At 39.8% G+C, this 17,743-nt stretch overlaps 1 protein-coding gene across 1 annotated transcript; it reads left to right on the top strand.

The window, feature by feature from the left end:
* The first annotated feature begins 5,981 nt into the window (after positions 1-5,981).
* On the top strand, positions 5,982-10,463 carry LOC110520317 (neurogenic differentiation factor 1-like). The gene is made up of 2 exons (XM_021597549.2): positions 5,982-6,156; positions 6,736-10,463. Exon 2 carries the CDS (start codon positions 6,745-6,747, stop codon positions 7,807-7,809), a length of 1,065 nt encoding a protein of 354 aa, XP_021453224.2. The 5' UTR covers positions 5,982-6,156; positions 6,736-6,744; the 3' UTR covers positions 7,810-10,463.
* The last annotated feature ends 7,280 nt before the right edge of the window (positions 10,464-17,743 follow it).

Here is a 17,743-nt window from a genome sequence, read left to right as displayed (position 1 = left end):
GAGGAGTGGCTTCCATCTAGCCACTACCATAAAAGCCTGATTGGTGGAGTGCTGCAGAGATGGTTGTCCTTCTGGAAGGTTCTCCCATCTCCACAGAGGAACTGTGGAGCTCATTCAAAGTGACCTTCGGGTTCTTGGTCACCTCTCTGACCAAGGCCCTTCTCCCCCGATTGCTCAGTTTGGCCGGGCAGCCAGCTCTAGGAAGAGTCTTGGTGGTTTCAAACTTCTTCCAATTAAGAATGGTGGAGGCCACTGTGTTATTGGGGACCTTTAATGCTGCAGAAATGTTTTGGTACCCTTCCCTAGATCTGTGCCTCGACACAATCCTGTCTCAGAGGTCTTCAGACAATTCCTTCGATCTCATTGCTTGGTTTTTGCTCTGACATGCACTGTCAACTGTGGGACCTTATATAGACAGGTGCGTGCCTTTCCAAATCATATCCAATAAATTGAATTTACCACAGGTGGACTCCAATAAAGTTGTAGAAACATCTCAAGCTTGATCAATGGAAACAGGATGCACCAGAGCTCAATTTCAAGTCTTATAGCAAAGGGTCTGACTACTTATGTAAATAAGGTATTTCTGATTTTTTTATGTTTAATGCATTTGCAAATACTTCTAATAACCTGTTTTCACTTTGTCGTTATAGGGTATTGTGTGTAGATTGATGAGGAAAAATAATCATTTAATTCATTTTAGAGTAAGGCTGTAACGTAACAAAATGTGGAAAAAGTCAAGGGGTCTGAATACTTTCGGTATGCACCGTATTTGATTTTCCTCGGAGCAGCACCTGTCAATAGAATTGCATACAATAGGATAGGCCTTGGGTAGAGTAGATAGAATGGAATAACTTTATTTTTTCCAGAGTGTAGGAGTCAGTTTTGCTTATAGGCCTATGTTGTTGTTTTGTTGAGTAGTAGATTATAGTTTGTCTATGTTCTACTTAATTTGCACACAAGGCTCGGGGCACAGTTTTTCAAAATGTTTTATCTGGATCAGATTGATCCAGATTCTGTAATCCATGTTTTGCTATCCAGGGGGATCAGATTGATCTGGCTGTTTTTGAGATGATTTTTCAGAAAATAATCGGCTAGGATCTACTAGACAGGTTGTGGTACTACCTCTAAACTGTCATAGGTTAACAGAGATGAGTAGACTACATGAATAGTGGTAGAGCTACCTTGATTAAAAATTATAGGGCTTGCATATCACTTCTAAGTAAGTAGATGCATTTATTTGACAATTCTCAATATAACAATTGACCACATACCTATAATGCAGTCAATATATATGAAGATGTGAAATCCCACCTGTGCTAGAGTGGTTATCGGGAACTTTTGACTAGGTCAATTAATTGCAGTAACATTTATACTTTTTAGATGCTCATAATCTAAACAACTTTAATCCTTTATGGAATAGTTTAAAGATTAAAAAGTAGTCCCTATAGTTTAAAGCTTCACCTATGGGCCCAGTTTTTCTAAACTTTTCTAAACGGAATTTCAGCAATTGTGGATTAAATGCTCGAATTTAGTATTTCAAAACTGAAAAATGTGATTCTGATTCTTCTGATTGGGTAATCCAATCCGACCTGTATGAAATGTTGTTCTTGCGTTTCTCAAGACTCAAAGGAAGTGATTAGAATTATTTTGATTCCCGAAAATCAGGATAATCTTGATCCGACTGGAAGGGATGATTTAGATAGGCGATTTAGATTGGCGAAAGGCGAGATATTTCAATGAAACTAAAGTGGGGAGGTTTAAAAAAGTTATTACATCTGAAAACCAAACCTTCGGGATGTTAAATTGACTGCAGTATAGGAATGTGATCAGCTCTTATATTAAGAAGTGTCAAACAAATGCATGTAGCCTAGCTACCTACTTAAGCGAAATACAGAGGCTAATATAATTTATTTTATTATCTTTACCTTAATTCACGTAGTTTACTAATTTCTGATTCACCATGACAGTGAACGCGTAGATAGCTTTCCAGTATTAGGTGGCAATGAGAAGGACTGTTTAATGAAATAAAATACGGTTTCTGTGATCTTTATATTTTGGTATTTGGACCTGAATGACCCTATCCGATTCTTTTCAGAAATTTGATCCTGGATAGCGAAAAAGAGCATTATAGACTAACAGTTTTGAAAAACCCGGTCCTGGTGCCTCCGACATAATGTTTCATATCCACCACAAGACGACGCCATACTACCGCATTTAGCTGCATGCATCCGTCCAAGACAAAATATAAAAAATAAAAAGATCTTGGTCTTTTTTGAGAAAAGTGACTCAGTGAAGTCACAGTCCCACTCACCAGCACAAAACTCTAATATTCTGGGCCTCATTTTGACAAATAAACAATGAAATGTCGTGATTTCATCACATTCGAGTGCTACCTCAAGTGCCACCCCTGTTTCTTAATTATGAAAAAGTTATATTGTCTAGCTTATTTATGAGTGCCTGTTCGAAGAATTTAAAACAGATCGGGAAGGATGTAATTGTGATCTATGGGTAACTGTTAGGCTATGTGGGTTTTAAAAGAAAAACAACTAAATTAAAGCTATAATCCTTAATTGAAACAGTAGCTGAGGGGTGGGCCTGGATAAATGTTACCACTCAAATGTATAGACAGATCTATAGATGCAAGGACTGACTGACCATCCATGATATCAAGCATTTCGCTACACTCGCATTAACATCTGTTAACCATGTGAATGTGACCAATAACATTTGATTTGATCAACTTTATAGTTTTAACCATGTTTTGAGGCTATACAGTGTTTGTTTACATTTACATTGTTTACAAACACTGGAGTAAACCAGACTTATATTTTGGGTTCTGATGGGGTACGACAGTTGAACTAAGCGGATGAGGCATTTATAAGTTATATTCTTCAAGAATAAATGGGTATAGGCCTCTATATCATTACTTTATAAGTCGAAAACTGTATGTATATCAACTAAGGATTTTAGCTTTAAAGTTCCCAACATTTTACAAAATGGATTGTCTTAGCTAAGTGGTGCGTTTTTGGCTAAAAAAATAAGATTCATATTTGTTCGTCAATAAAAAAAATATTGGACTTCGTTCTGAAGCCCCGGCAAATAGTAATACTTGTATGATACTTACATTGTTATTATTAAAAGCCTAGTAGGTATTGTTATATTACAACAGTGTAGGTCTTCTATGTTAATAATTGTATTAGGCTTCAACAGAGTAATAATAAAAACATTATGATTATTATTATTAGATTGTTATTCTTAGCCCATTGGTGTTTTTGTTAATATTATGCATTTCCCTAATAAGATATATAGGTCATATCTGCACTCCACACAGGGGTCAGATAGACACGTGCATGCAGCAGGTGGTCACCTGCAATATGAACGCGCCGGAAGGGTTCCATATCCTAGGCCTATTATTGAATCCAAAACCCATCGCGCTATACACAGCTGGATTTCGAGCCAGGATTTTATTTCCGCTTCCAAAATTGTGATTTATAACACGCCAATACCAAATAACTAATCAGTGGTCTAACTAATTAATACATATTTGCATTTTTGCACAAGCAATTATTGCGATGAAGGTGCAATGAAATGCTACGTGGAATTAGTTCAATCTAAGCGTCCATTCAAGCGGAAGGGCATTGGTAGGAGACTAGGAGTAGGGACTAGTATGTATTCCGTGCACTGGGACAAGGGCTTCTAATTAGTGCTAGAGAATAGGTCAGATCATCATATTCAAATAGATACGGTGGGTTTAGGATGTTTGCAACCAAACACCAAGTTGAACCCAATGCACCCCACTGGGCACACACTGGTTGGACCGAGGTTGTTTCCACGTCATTTCAATGAAATTAAGTTGTACCAATGTGGAATAGACGTTGAAATTATGTCTGTGCCAAGTTGGATGTTATATTAACTTGGTTTATCTTTTTGCATTTAAAATGTTGTTTTACGAGCATAACAGTAAAGTATCATATTGTTGAGCACAGAATAAACGAATAATGTTTGCAAAGACATGTTACAATATGAAGCCAATATCAGTGTGAATTATGTTTAGACATAGGCAAGTCTAAAGCAAATTTACGTTTAATCAGTGCATTTTCTTTAGGAATTAGTTATGTTTAGCCAATATGTTTAACAGATAGACTGGTCTTACTGTGTATTATTTAAACCAAAGTTAGCCTAGTAATTATGAGCTGTTAAATACATAAACAAATTGTTTTGTAAAGTCTATCCTAAAATCATATGTAGCTTCTAAGAGAAGTGTGCTGTATTCCCTCTTGTAAGTGTAGCTGTCGGTGGTGCTGAAAGCCTCGACCACGTGTGTCTCCTGCTAACACAGTTTTCATGGTAACAGAAAGATGTAGTCAAGGAAGCTGCGTGCGCAGCTTGTTCTCGTAGAGGACTTTCGACTGACACAACTTGTCCTGGTTTTATGACAGAGTCGAGATAAGGTGTTCTCTCTCAGGCAGCACTTTGAGGCGACCAGGTTATGTGGCCACTTGACGGTTACCTACATCACGGAGCAGACCCGTGCTCTGAGTTGCTCCGCTGGGCCATTAGCCTAACCGACGCTGTTAAATATACGATTCAGAGCTGTGCAAACAGTGTGAATGTGTGGTGTTTTTCTCGGGATGTCCGTGTCAGACACTACCGAGTTGAAATGTTGAAAAAAATAAGCTATTTTAATGGACGTTTACAAGTTGAAAATGTTATGATGGCTCATCATGTCGGCAAAATTGTTTTAATTTAGACTTTTTGTTTAGCATAAAAAATGGAGTTATTTGCGCAATTATCCATACACGTAGGCCTATGCTACTATAGGCTATATCAATAGGTTTATTTAAAGATATTGACAATTCATCCCAAATGATGTGCTTATGAGTGTATTTCCATTTAGGACTAGCCAAATGCCCAGTCGTTAGATTTTAGGCTATAGGCCTAGAGTTACTCATTTTGTGAATGACCAGACAGTCCAGTCCGTATGGTTTTAGTTCGTGCAGCAGATCGGTCTCATTCTAAGCCTATGGACTCATTTTATAGTCCCACCATATAACTATTCTGCTTAAATATTCAATCGTTGTCTTGTGGTTCAGTTCTGTCTTGATTGTATGTTTTTACCCCCACTTGTTACGCTGTCTGTCCAACGGTCAACACGTAGATTTTTTGGGGAATTATTGAACAGAAGATAGCAGATTTTGGTCGTTGGATCGAGGCAGTGAGCCGTGAAACATGCTTTTGTTAGTGCGCGTGCGACTCGCGTGCCGACCTGCAGTTTGAAAAGAGAGGGAGACTCGATGCTCATTACTTCAGCAGCTCGAGCTCGGTCCAGATTGTACAACCACTGTTGCCAATCAACATCACGCACTGTTAGAGATGGGGACAATAACGCTTACAGAGGAGCACTGATGCAGTCAGCAATGAGCAAAAAAAGAAAGGCAAAGTATGCATTTGATCCAAATTAATTATTTTTGTTGTTATGAAAGGCCAGTATGGGGCCTTTAATATTGCCAGCAAGGGCCTTATTCTTTCCTTCGTGACTTTACGTGTTTATTGGGCTATGTTAGGTGTGTTCAATGTCCCCAAAGTATCCTAATGTGCAAAATTACATTATTCCATAATTATGAGATTCATGATTAATAAAATCAAACCATGTAAAGAGGACACACGTGGGGAATGGGTTGGGCTTGAGTATTGGTAGTGATTGAATATGTCTTACGCACCAAAGAGTTAATCCATCCTGCGGGTCCACACAGGTCTATGGAGTCCCTAACTGGTGACAGATGGCCACTTTCTTTTGGCCACAAAGGAGCGGAATACAGAGCGCTGGCGAACACAAATGGTCCCATATCACGTGACACTTGAGGCAGTTTTTGCCTGACGTAGATGGACCATATGGCGCGTGCCGGGAGTAAGGCCTGGGTGGGTGGAGCCTGTTCCTGACTGTCATTGGGTAACGCGATGGTGATGGTATTAGGGATACAGCCATATATACACACAGGTTCATCTCTCTCTTCCAGTCAGTCACTCGCAGCATCAGCAGCAGCGCTATATAACCCGAGCATCTGTCGGCGCAGCCACATTACAATCCTTCCACCGGACCTCACACTTCAGGAGGGGCATGCCAGAGTCATAACAAGATAATTCTGCAAAACATAGGTATTTATTTCTCAATCTTATAATGCAATAACTTATTTATGCAAATGCTTTGGGTGAAAGTAATTGCATGGAGTGCTGTGTGCTGTGATTTATCTGTTACATTGCCATAAAGTATAGTTATTTAACAGTTAAAGATTTTCTGAATAGGCGTGAATTATTTATTGATACAAACCTGCTCAGATGATAGGTGATGTGACCATATGTCACCTGTTACAAAAAGAAAACAGGGATTCAGATATTCTGATTGAACTCAGCGATGACATTTCATAGATGTTTCAACTGACTGGAGATTTAAAATAACGTAATTGCAACAATTATTTTCCATCAAATTGTCAAAGTACTGTTCTACATTTTGCTCTCAAATTCCGATGACGTTTATGATAGCCTATATAATCATCGGTGTTGCAAACGTAATATTGGTTCTTCTGATACAAAATTATTTTTGTTTGACTTAGAGTGAAAACATTAGTATAGCATAATGCACATTTTCCAAAACGAACTCCTGCTGAATAGGCTATTAGTCAAGTAGAAAATTATGTCCTAAGTGAGTCTGCTCACGGTTGTCTTTTTTATTGACAGATTTCCAATATGACTAAGTCCTACACGGAAGAAACCATGATGTCATCAGACCCCCAGGATTCTGCGACCTGGACTGATGAGTGTCAGGGCTCCCAGGATGAACAGGATATGGAGAAGAAAAACGGCGCACTCGAATCCATGCACGGGGACCTCGAGGATGACGACGAGGATGGGTTAAACAGACTGGATGAGGATGATGATGAAGATGAAGATGAGGAAGAAGAAGGCGACGATCAAAAGCCTAAACGTCGTGGACCAAAAAAGAAGAAAATGACAAAAGCCAGAATGCAGAGGTTTAAGATGAGGCGCCACAAGGCGAACGCGCGCGAAAGGAATCGTATGCACGGACTCAACGACGCGCTCGAGAGTTTGCGTAAAGTTGTGCCATGTTACTCCAAAACCCAAAAGCTCTCAAAAATTGAGACTTTGCGTCTGGCTAAAAACTACATCTGGGCCCTGTCAGAGATCTTGCGGTCGGGTAAGAGCCCAGACATCATGTCATTTGTACAGGCCCTGTGTAAGGGTTTGTCTCAGCCCACTACTAATCTAGTGGCAGGCTGTCTCCAGCTCAACCCCAGAACGTTCCTCCCGGAGCAGACACAGGAGATACCATCTCATATGCAACCAGCAAGTGCTTCCTTCGCCGCGCATCCCTATTCTTACCAGACCCCGGGTCTTCCCAGCCCTCCATATGGTACAATGGACAGCTCCCACATCTTCCACGTCAAGCCCCATTCATACGGAAGTGCGCTGGAGCCGTTCTTTGAGACCGCGCTGCCGCTTACAGACTGCACTAGTCCATCATTCGACGGACCTTTAAGCCCACCACTGAGTGTCAACGGGAACTTTTCCTTCAAACACGAGCCTTCGTCTGAGTTCGAAAAGAACTACGCATTTACAATGCACTACCAGGCTGCCGCGGGACTGGCGGGTCCACAGGGGCACGCGCCCCTTTACGCGAGCTCTGCGCAGCGGTGTGAGATACCGATGGAAAACATTATGTCGTACGAAGGACACACTCATCACGAGAGAGTCATGAATGCTCAGCTTAACGCTATATTTCATGATCCGTGAACACATTAAACCATCAAAGACTGATAAGAGTGCGTCATGATATGATATCCTAGTGCCACTGATGCAAAAGAGCAATTTATTATCATCTTGATTCTATCATGTAGCCTATGTATTTATTGTTGTTACTGCCTTTAGGAGAAGTGCGGATACATATGCATATTCTCTTTCACTTCATGTATTGTATTCTATAGCGCTTCTATAGGTCACATTGTGGAAATAGTGGTGACTATACTCAGAATGTGTTGATTATCCATGCTACAAAATCACAAGCAATAATTTGGAAAACTATGCAATTTTTAAACGAATACTTGGGCCAATAAAATAAATAATAAAGATTTCTATATTTTTCAACCAGTATTGTACATCTCCCATACTGAATTATTTTGTTGTGATTTTGTACAGAATTATGAATAGCTTTTTTATGAAGTCGAGTCGTATTTCATTTCACACAACTCCATGTTGTTAATGTTTTATAAAATAGTGTTATGTCATGTTTATATGATACAACCGTTTTATAAAAAAAGTTATGTATACAGAGGCAAGTGCTAATACAAATCGGTTGCCTTAGCAATTATTTAGCCTACTGCAAATCATGCAACGTTGCACAATATTGATAACTTTATTTCCCCCAAAACATTGATAGCCTACTTAAAAGTTTAATAATGCGCAGGGGCCTACTACTTGCAAAGTATCCTAAACGCCTAATTGTGTATACAACGCTTCACCTGGAAATGCTCATTGCATAAAACGAAGTAGGCCTACTTATTATTTCATTTCAAAATTCAACCGTGGCCTATCTTCAAATTCATTATCAGTGCAGCACATTTTGGAACATACCAGGCACCTTCTTATTGCGCCATTGCATGCATGTCCAAATCAGTGCAGAAGAGCTATTTGCAGCATGATGCTTATCGTCAATGTGTGCCGACTGTATATTGTTTGTAAACATTTTATAATGTAGGATGTTTTCAGGACTCATAGGGACTGACTGAGTGCCATGGAGTTATACTCATATGTTCGTTATTTGCATTTTGTTTTTAGTTTTAAACTCTCTTCCGATGTGATTCAAGTGTACATAAGTCAGTGGAGATAAATGTATATCATGAGGCGCACTCAATTATTATTGTAAAATAAAGTGAATGAGTAGCCTACAATTTCTTTAATTATTATCTGGATCGACAGATGTAGGATCTTAGTTTGATCATTCCTTTGTTGCTGAGAATTTCCTATACAGAAAATGAAAACCTGTAGTCTATTTTAGGTTTAAAAAGTATTCTTAAGTTTGTAATTTCCACTTTGAAATGTCAGACTTGATTTGCCCTAACGAAAAATGTATCAACCCCTACAACAATGTCCATTAATTATAATCCACATAATAATTCATATGTCCTATTGCTGCAGGATAATGTTCCTGCTGTTGCAAACTGGCTCAAATTGATTACCTACATCTGCGTTGACAATAACGGAGCTAAACAGAAATAGCTACTTTTGAGCAGGACTGATTTGGCCAACATTACGTTGACAGGTGTGGCTCCATCATCAACTATATGGTTCTTTATAATGATAAAATTGTATAAAAACCTAAATGAAAACGTATAGCCTATGACTAAATCTGTCAAAAACCAGAGTTAAGGCACAATTAGTTTCAGTGGCTTTCCCCTCAGTCCCTCAGCCTGGTCGCACAATAACCTTGACTTCGTTGAAACCCACATTCGACACTTCTTGGATGTCCAAATTATTGACACATTCTCTAAAATATGGGTTTCCGTCAAATCTTTACGCATGGAGAGTGACTATTTCTCTGCCCATAAGGATATGCTACTAAATCATTATATCCTATATTGTCCTAGGCTATATTATGAATTGTAGATGCATGAAATTAAAAGCATCTTGATATGAGAAATATTAGGACATCCATTTGTGATTAACATTTAGGCCTAGGCTATATGAGTGAAAATGAGCACATCCCCTTAGCCAGCATTTATTTACCTAACGTTGTATATCAAATACTGAAGGACAAAACGAGCGTTTTTCTGCCATGCCACGAATAGCTGCAGTAAGTCAAGGGGCATTCACATGCCACCATGGTTTCTTCCCAAATGACACCCTATCCCCTATATATAGTGTACTACTTTTGACCGGAGCACTATGAGCCCTGCACAAGTATAGAGGGGTATAGGGTGCTATTTTAGTAAGAACACCATCTCGTATGCAAACCGAGCAAGACACAGATGTTACTTCTGCTGGGGAGGTTTTTAATTTATGAAAATTATCTTGTTTATGCATGAACACACTGGCTGCATCTATAACCCAATACTTATATTATAAGGGAAAACACTATGCAGCGAACCAACTTCATGATATACATTCTGAATGGTGCTTCTTTATTCACTGTTCATGTTGAATAACCATTAGAGATGTTTCCTTGGATATCCGTCCTTCCTCAATATTAGAATCTTCACTGAACAGTTTAATCATTTGATTATAAGCATACATCTTCGATGGAAGTAAACACTCACAGCATGCTTTAAACTGGAATAATAAAATGAAAAAATGAAATCAATGTGTGTACTCCTGAAATCTGTAAATCGTGTGTCCCCAAAATACAAATGTATTATGTATTTTGTATTTCATAAATGTATTTCATAAATGCACACCGTTTTTTATTTATTTGAGAGACATCCAAGTCGGTTGGCTGTAAACTATGTCAAATTGGGAAACTGGCATCCCTGTGTCATCTGTAACTTTATGAATGGGTATGCAGGGTTCCTTTGTTAAATCAGGAACTGTCCATGGTGCTGCTAAGGATATTGGCGCATTAGCCTTGTCTAGGTATGTAGTCTTATACCCGTATTACTCAGTAGGATATGCCAGGATATTTTATTGAATTAAAGACCTATAAAGGCCACTGTTCTATAATTACTTTGGTTAGTTCGTAAACCTTCAACATTGAGGTAAAGTCAATGACATAATGGACAGGACAGACAGGGTCCTGAAAAATAGAAATCCATTCCTGTGCGTAACTCAAACTTTACGCACCAGCTCTTTGGATTCGGTGCATAGGCCAAGCATGTAAACGAATTTAGAAATGAACCATAGCATGATACAAACGATGGTCTAATGACTAGCATGTTGGCTGGATGAAATATAAACACACCATACGTTATATCCTATAGGCTCTTGACAGAGATTTTCTTCAGAACCTTCCTTGTGGGCGCGTGCCCCGGAGGAACATTTTACGGGCTGCGCTCAGCCTGGTGACTTGAAGTAGGCAGAGGGGTCATGGCTAGATTGATTACAGTTTGTCACATTTACGTCAAAAGTGAACTTTTCTGCATTTTAGCTAACCCTAACCATTTTCTTAACCTAATTCTCATAACCTGCTACGCTAATTATCCCAACCTGTAGCAAAAGTCAATTCTGGTCAATTCTGACATAAACTGTATACCATCTAGTCATAACCACATAACTAGACAGAGTGGGAAGTTTCAACTGTTGGACCTGCCATAATAACCTTACCGTCGCGGGCACGCGCCCATGCAAGCAACCCAGTAATAGCCTACAAAGCAGGCACCATTGTGGAATAAGACTTTACCGTTAACGTTTTTAAATGTTTGAGTCCCCTCGAAAATCGATAAATGAAGGGGACGCATTGTCAAAGAGCCATGAGGAGTTGAGTGAGACGCCACCGCGGTCTCCCGTGAGTACAGGAAACCGTGGGAAGAAGAACGAGAGAACGCAACAACCAAAACAACCCGATAAACGCTCGTTCTCAGCTGCACAGCTTTGCGCGGAGGAGTCGAGTGAGCAAGAACAAGAACAGCCAGAGAAACAGTACACCGATTACGACACAGACGAACCGATAGTGAGAGGGATATTTCAAATAGGGAAGAAGAGTCACGACGTCCTTCTGTCATCGACGAGGGTGACATGGAGTCTTATTCAGCCAGAGACCCCTACAGGTGAGCTCACTGTTTCACCATTATCCATGACAATTGCAGACGGGGTCTGTTTCTTCTACCAGTGCCGCTTGCCGACAAACATAGCCTACATCAGACAGGGAGGGGAATCATAAAACATAATATTTTCACATGAAGACATAGCTAACCGTTTCTTGGCTTTAGTGAAACAGAATCCCCCCATGAATTCGTGAATTTCGGACATTTCCTACATGGCTTGTAAGAAGTGACACAAAGGTATTTGAGAAAAGAGGGTTGTACGTGTTTCATTTATCTGTAGGTTAGATTCCAGATAAGATGGACTCCTTAATACGGGAGCTGAACCAAGAAAAGGTGCAACATCAATGACAGCCTATCAATTGCAAGCCATGAAGTAAACATACTTGGCTCTATGGATACAGACATTAACAAAAAAAACGTTATAAAATGTATTTTTGTTATAAAACAAAGTATATTTAGCTAATTTTGCATAGGCCTATACTATAGTCTACATATTATTCGCACAGTATGTAATGTAGGCTTATAGGCCTATTGACTGTTACTAAACCTATCATAACAGTTAGCCTTTTAAACCTATCAATATTCAAAACGTTAATGTTTGATATTTTACTTATTTGGGTTTCAAACTATGTTACACAGCAGTCTCAATCAGTTTCAATCCCCTTTGTCAATGGTGACATACATGGGAGTGACACTCAATGGCCAGCCCATGCTGTAGGGTAAATTTCAATTTTGGGGTGAAATGATGTAGGTCTAGGTTACCAAATATTATTCTGGAAGCAGAAAGATCTTACTTGGTCTTGTGTTATATTGCTGTAAATAAATGATATTATGTGCTGCCTCTTGAAGAGCTTAGCCAGCCAATAGCCTAATAAGAATTCTTTATTTATTGTTGGCCGCTCGGCCAAAGTATACGGAAGATAAAATCACTAAACCAGTTAGGAAAAATGTAGAAAGTGCCTGTTGCCAGAAAGTTATGTGTAACAGATGTGTCGGTAATAGACTCCGTCTCTGACCAGCCGGCTGGCCGACTATTGTGACCACCTAAAGCAGGGCATCTGGCGCTCATGTGGACAGTTAGGTTGCATCCCAAATGACACTCTATTCCCCTCATAGTGCACTACTTTTGACCAGAGCCATATACACTGTAAGGAATAGGGTGTCATTTGGGGAGCAGACCTAGAACATGTCCAAGTAAATGATACTCACACATCGCCATCTGCATCTCCACACTGAAGGATGGATACATGGGACAACGTGTAATCGTCATGGGCTGGTATAGGAGGCCCTACTTGCCTTATCAGTTTCAATGGAGAGGGGGGTGGGGTTGTAGCCATTTTTCTTGTGCACAGACTTCAAACATAGAATCAAATGTGTCCAAATGGTTGATCAGATGAAACAGTTTCATCAAAACAAAATGAAAAAAAATTAAACATATGGAGAGTTTGAACTAGATATCCATCCCTTTCATGTTATTTTTGGGTTGTTGTTGTTTTGTACAGTATATATCTCTCAAAAGCATCAATTGCTTAGTGCAAAACAGATTGGGTTTCATTTTGCTTAATAATCTTTACGGGCAATACTTTTTGGTTATGTGTGATCCAAGCTAATGTTATTAAGCCAGCACTCTCATTACCCAGAAAGCATCAGTCTAATAACCCCCTATGGCCACTACCAAATGCTCCAACAAAACTGCCAAAAAAACCACAGGCACATGTCTGATTCGCTGGAGGTTGTCTATTTGACTGGGTTTGAGATTCTGTTCTGCCCAGGGATAGCAGATCAGATCTGTACAGTGGTCTCAATTTCAATGATCATTTGAAATATGACTCACAGTAGCCTATATATTTGACATGCTGAAGTTATGCCAATGTTCAAAGAAATGCAATGTTATGTTGTTTTGATAGACAGAAATTAATATTAAGTTATAACAGGTATTCTTTAGGTACTGAACATATTCAAGTAGCTATAGTATACTAAATTCTTGTACTTATTTATCTGATGCTCTCATATCATTGAGAGGCAATACTTTTAATATCACAGTTTCAAACACTAAATGCATCAACTCACCACAGATAATATTCATAGTGAATTAAAAATGTAATGTAAACCTACTGAAGCGTTGTGTTTGCCCAGAGGCTCCTACAATAGCTTGACCTTGAGACCCCTGGCTTTGCTTTCGTTGGCCTTGTTTACTGTGATTGGACCTTGGCCTGAGGTGACTGTATTTAGTACGTGTATGTGATTCCTGCTGGGATTGAACCCACAACTTTGGCAGTACTAGGTGTCTTGACCTAGGCAAGGAGAACAGTAGAAGTTTACTAAATCTGTCTCCTGGCCAAAGCATTTAAACTAGATAGCATGTTAAACACTTGTATTTGTCAAATGCCTCTTATTGGATGGATGTCTAAGAAAACAACAAGATTTAGATTGACACACAGTGAATGTTTACAAAATGCAATTTAACTTCATAAAATGTTATGCTCTCTTTTATTTCACTCTGTCCTAGATATCCTTCCATGAGGTTCAGTCCCTGTGAGAGGGATATGACTTCTCTGGCCAGTTCACTAGTGGGTTGTTAGATGTAGGGTGTTGAAGTGTTAATTTGATGTTCAAAAATATCCTGTTTTCCCAAGACTCTGAGACTGTGAGGCAGATCTTAGCTCGTCAGGTCCTCTGTCACTGCTACTTGTCAGTCTATCCTCAGTTTTGGGGAATTAATTGCACCACAGAGGTTCTTGGGTCTACAGTGCATTCGGAAAGTATTCATAACCCTTGATTTTTCCACATTTAGTTACGCTACAGCCTTATTCTAAAATAGATTAAATTGCGTTTCCCACCTCATCAATCTACAAACAATACCCCACAATGACAAAGCAAAAACAACTTTTTAGAAATTTTGCAAATGTATTACAAATTAAAAACGGAAATATAAAATGTACCTACGTTTTCAGACCCTTTACTCAGTACTTTGTTGAAGCACTTTTGGAAGCTATTATAGCTTCTAGGGTATGACGCTACAAGCTTGGCACACCTGTATTTGAGGAGTTTCTCCCATTATTTTCTGCAGATCCTCTCAAGCTCTGTCAGGCTGGTATGGTTCCCAATCAGAGGCAGCTGTTTATCATTGTCTCTATTGGGGATCATATTTAGGTAGCCATTTCCCCACTGTGTTTTGTGGGATCTTGTTTTTGTATTGTTGCCTATGAGCACTCCAGAACGTCTAGTTTCGTTTGCTCTTTATTGTTTTAAGGCGTTTCACCAATATATATGTGGAACCCATATCACGCTGCGCCTTGGTCTGAGTATGCTTACGAAGATCCCACCACAACAGGACCAAGCAGCGTGCCTGGGAGGAGAGGTTATCTTGGGCTTGGTTGGGAGGAGATAAAGGAGAAGAAGACATCCTGGACTTGGGAGGAAATCAGGACACAAAAGCAGACTGAAGGAGAGAAGGGAGTACAGCGACGATTCTGGGGTTCGCGGCCACATAGAAAGCCCAAAAAACAGTCCAATTTGTCTTGGGGGGGGTGGCACACGGTTTGGTCGGCGGAGCCGGGGAGTGAACCAGAGCCTGTGTGGGAGTCGATAGAGGAAGGTAATGAGAGATACCGGGAGGTGTTTTGGCAAGGAGTATGCTGCAGCGCAGGCGATGGTCCACGGTCCTGAACCTCCAGCTCCATGGCAGGAGCCTTCTTCTGCTTTCCATCAGACACTGGGAGACAAATTCACCTTTCAGCAGGACAATAACCTAAAACACGAGGCCAAATATACAGTGCCTTGCGAAAGTATTCGGCCCCCTTGAACTTTGCGACCTTTTGCCACATTTCAGGCTTCAAACATAAAGATATAAAACTGTATTTTTTTGTGAAGAATCAACAACAAGTGGGACACAATCATGAAGTGGAACGACATTTATTGGATATTTCAAACTTTTTTAACAAATCAAAAACTGAAAAATTGGGCGTGCAAAATTATTCAGCCCCCTTAAGTTAATACTTTGTAGCGCCACCTTTTGCTGCGATTACAGCTGTAAGTCGCTTGGGGTATGTCTCTATCAGTTTTGCACATCGAGAGACTGACATTTTTTCCCATTCCTCCTTGCAAAACAGCTCGAGCTCAGTGAGGTTGGATGGAGAGCATGTGTGAACAGCAGTTTTCAGTTCTTTCCACAGATTCTCGATTGGATTCAGGTCTGGACTTTGACTTGGCCATTCTAACACCTGGATATGTTTATTTTTGAACCATTCCATTGTAGATTTTGCTTTATGTTTTGGATCATTGTCTTGTTGGAAGACAAATCTCCGTCCCAGTCTCAGGTCTTTTGCAGACTCCATCAGGTTTTCTTCCAGAATGGTCCTGTATTTGGCTCCATCCATCTTCCCATCAATTTTAACCATCTTCCCTGTCCCTGCTGAAGAAAAGCAGGCCCAAATCATGATGCTGCCACCACTATGTTTGACAGTGGGGATGGTGTGTTCAGGGTGATGAGCTGTGTTGATTTTACGCCAAACATAACGTTTTGCATTGTTGCCAAAAAGTTCAATTTTGGTTTCATCTGACCAGAGCATCTTCTTCCACATGTTTGGTGTGTCTCCCAGGTGGCTTGTGGCAAACTTTAAACAACACTTTTTATGGATATCTTTAAGAAATGGCTTTCTTCTTGCCACTCTTCCATAAAGGCCAGATTTGTGCAATATACGACTGATTGTTGTCCTATGGACAGAGTCTCCCACCTCAGCTGTAGATCTCTGCAGTTCATCCAGAGTGATCATGGGCCTCTTGGCTGCATCTCTGATCAGTCTTCTCCTTGTATGAGCTGAAAGTTTAGAGGGACGGCCAGGTCTTGGTAGATTTGCAGTGGTCTGATACTCCTTCCATTTCAATATTATCGCTTGCACAGTGGTCCTTGGGATGTTTAAAGCTTGGGAAATCTTTTTGTATCCAAATCCGGCTTTAAACTTCTTCACAACAGTATCTCGGACATGCCTGGTGTGTTCCTTGTTCTTCATGATGCTCTCTGTGCTTTTAACGGACCTCTGAGACTATCACAGTGCAGGTGCATTTATACGGAGACTTGATTACACACAGGTGGATTGTATTTATCATCATTAGTCTTTTAGGTCAACATTGGATCATTCAGAGATCCTCACTGAACTTCTGGAGAGAGTTTGCTGCACTGAAAGTAAAGGGGCTGAATAATTTTGCACGCCCAATTTTTCAGTTTTTGATTTGGTAAAAAAGTTTGAAATATCCAATAAATGTCGTTCCACTTCATGATTGTGTCCCACTTGTTGTTGATTCTTCACAAAAAAATACAGTTTTATATCTTTATGTTTGAAGCCTGAAATGTGGCAAAAGGTCGCAAAGTTCAAGGGGGCCGAATACTTTCGCAAGGCACTGTACATTGGAGTTGCTTACCAAGATAACATTGAATGTTCTTGAGTGGCCTGGTTACAGTTTTGACTTAAATCTGCATTTAGATCTATGGCAAGACTTGAACATGTCTTTCTTCAACCATCAACAACCAACTTGACAGAGCTTAAAGAATTAAAAAAATAATAATGTACAAATATTGTACAATCCAGGTTTGCAAAGCTCTTAGAGACTAACCCAGAATGACTCACAGCTATAAACCCTGCAAAAGGTGATTCTAACATGTATGGACTCAGGGGTGTGAATACATTTAAATTAGATATTTATGTATTTCATTTTCAATAAATGTGCAAAAAAAATCAATTTAATACATTTGGAATTTCAGGCTGTAACACAACAAAATGTGGAATAAGTCAAGGGGTATGAATAGTTTCTGAAGGCACTGCACATGTTCCCAGACCAAGGTCTTCAACCATCTCTCATCTCTTTTCATCTTGAGTTCAGGATTGACAGGGACATCTAACCCCATGCTGAGGCCCTATAGTCTGCTAATGCCTCTGACTGCTGATGTGTATATCTTCTCCATATGTTGTGGGTGA

This window comes from Oncorhynchus mykiss, chromosome 3, assembly GCF_013265735.2.
Source record: "Oncorhynchus mykiss isolate Arlee chromosome 3, USDA_OmykA_1.1, whole genome shotgun sequence".
Classification (NCBI taxonomy): domain Eukaryota; kingdom Metazoa; phylum Chordata; class Actinopteri; order Salmoniformes; family Salmonidae; genus Oncorhynchus; species Oncorhynchus mykiss.
This window is presented reverse-complemented; position numbering and strand designations above follow the sequence as displayed.

Coding starts and splice junctions, on each gene's coding strand:
- LOC110520317 (XM_021597549.2), top strand. CDS start 6,745: ATGACTAAGTCCTACACGGAAGAAACCATGATGTCATCAGACCCCCAG.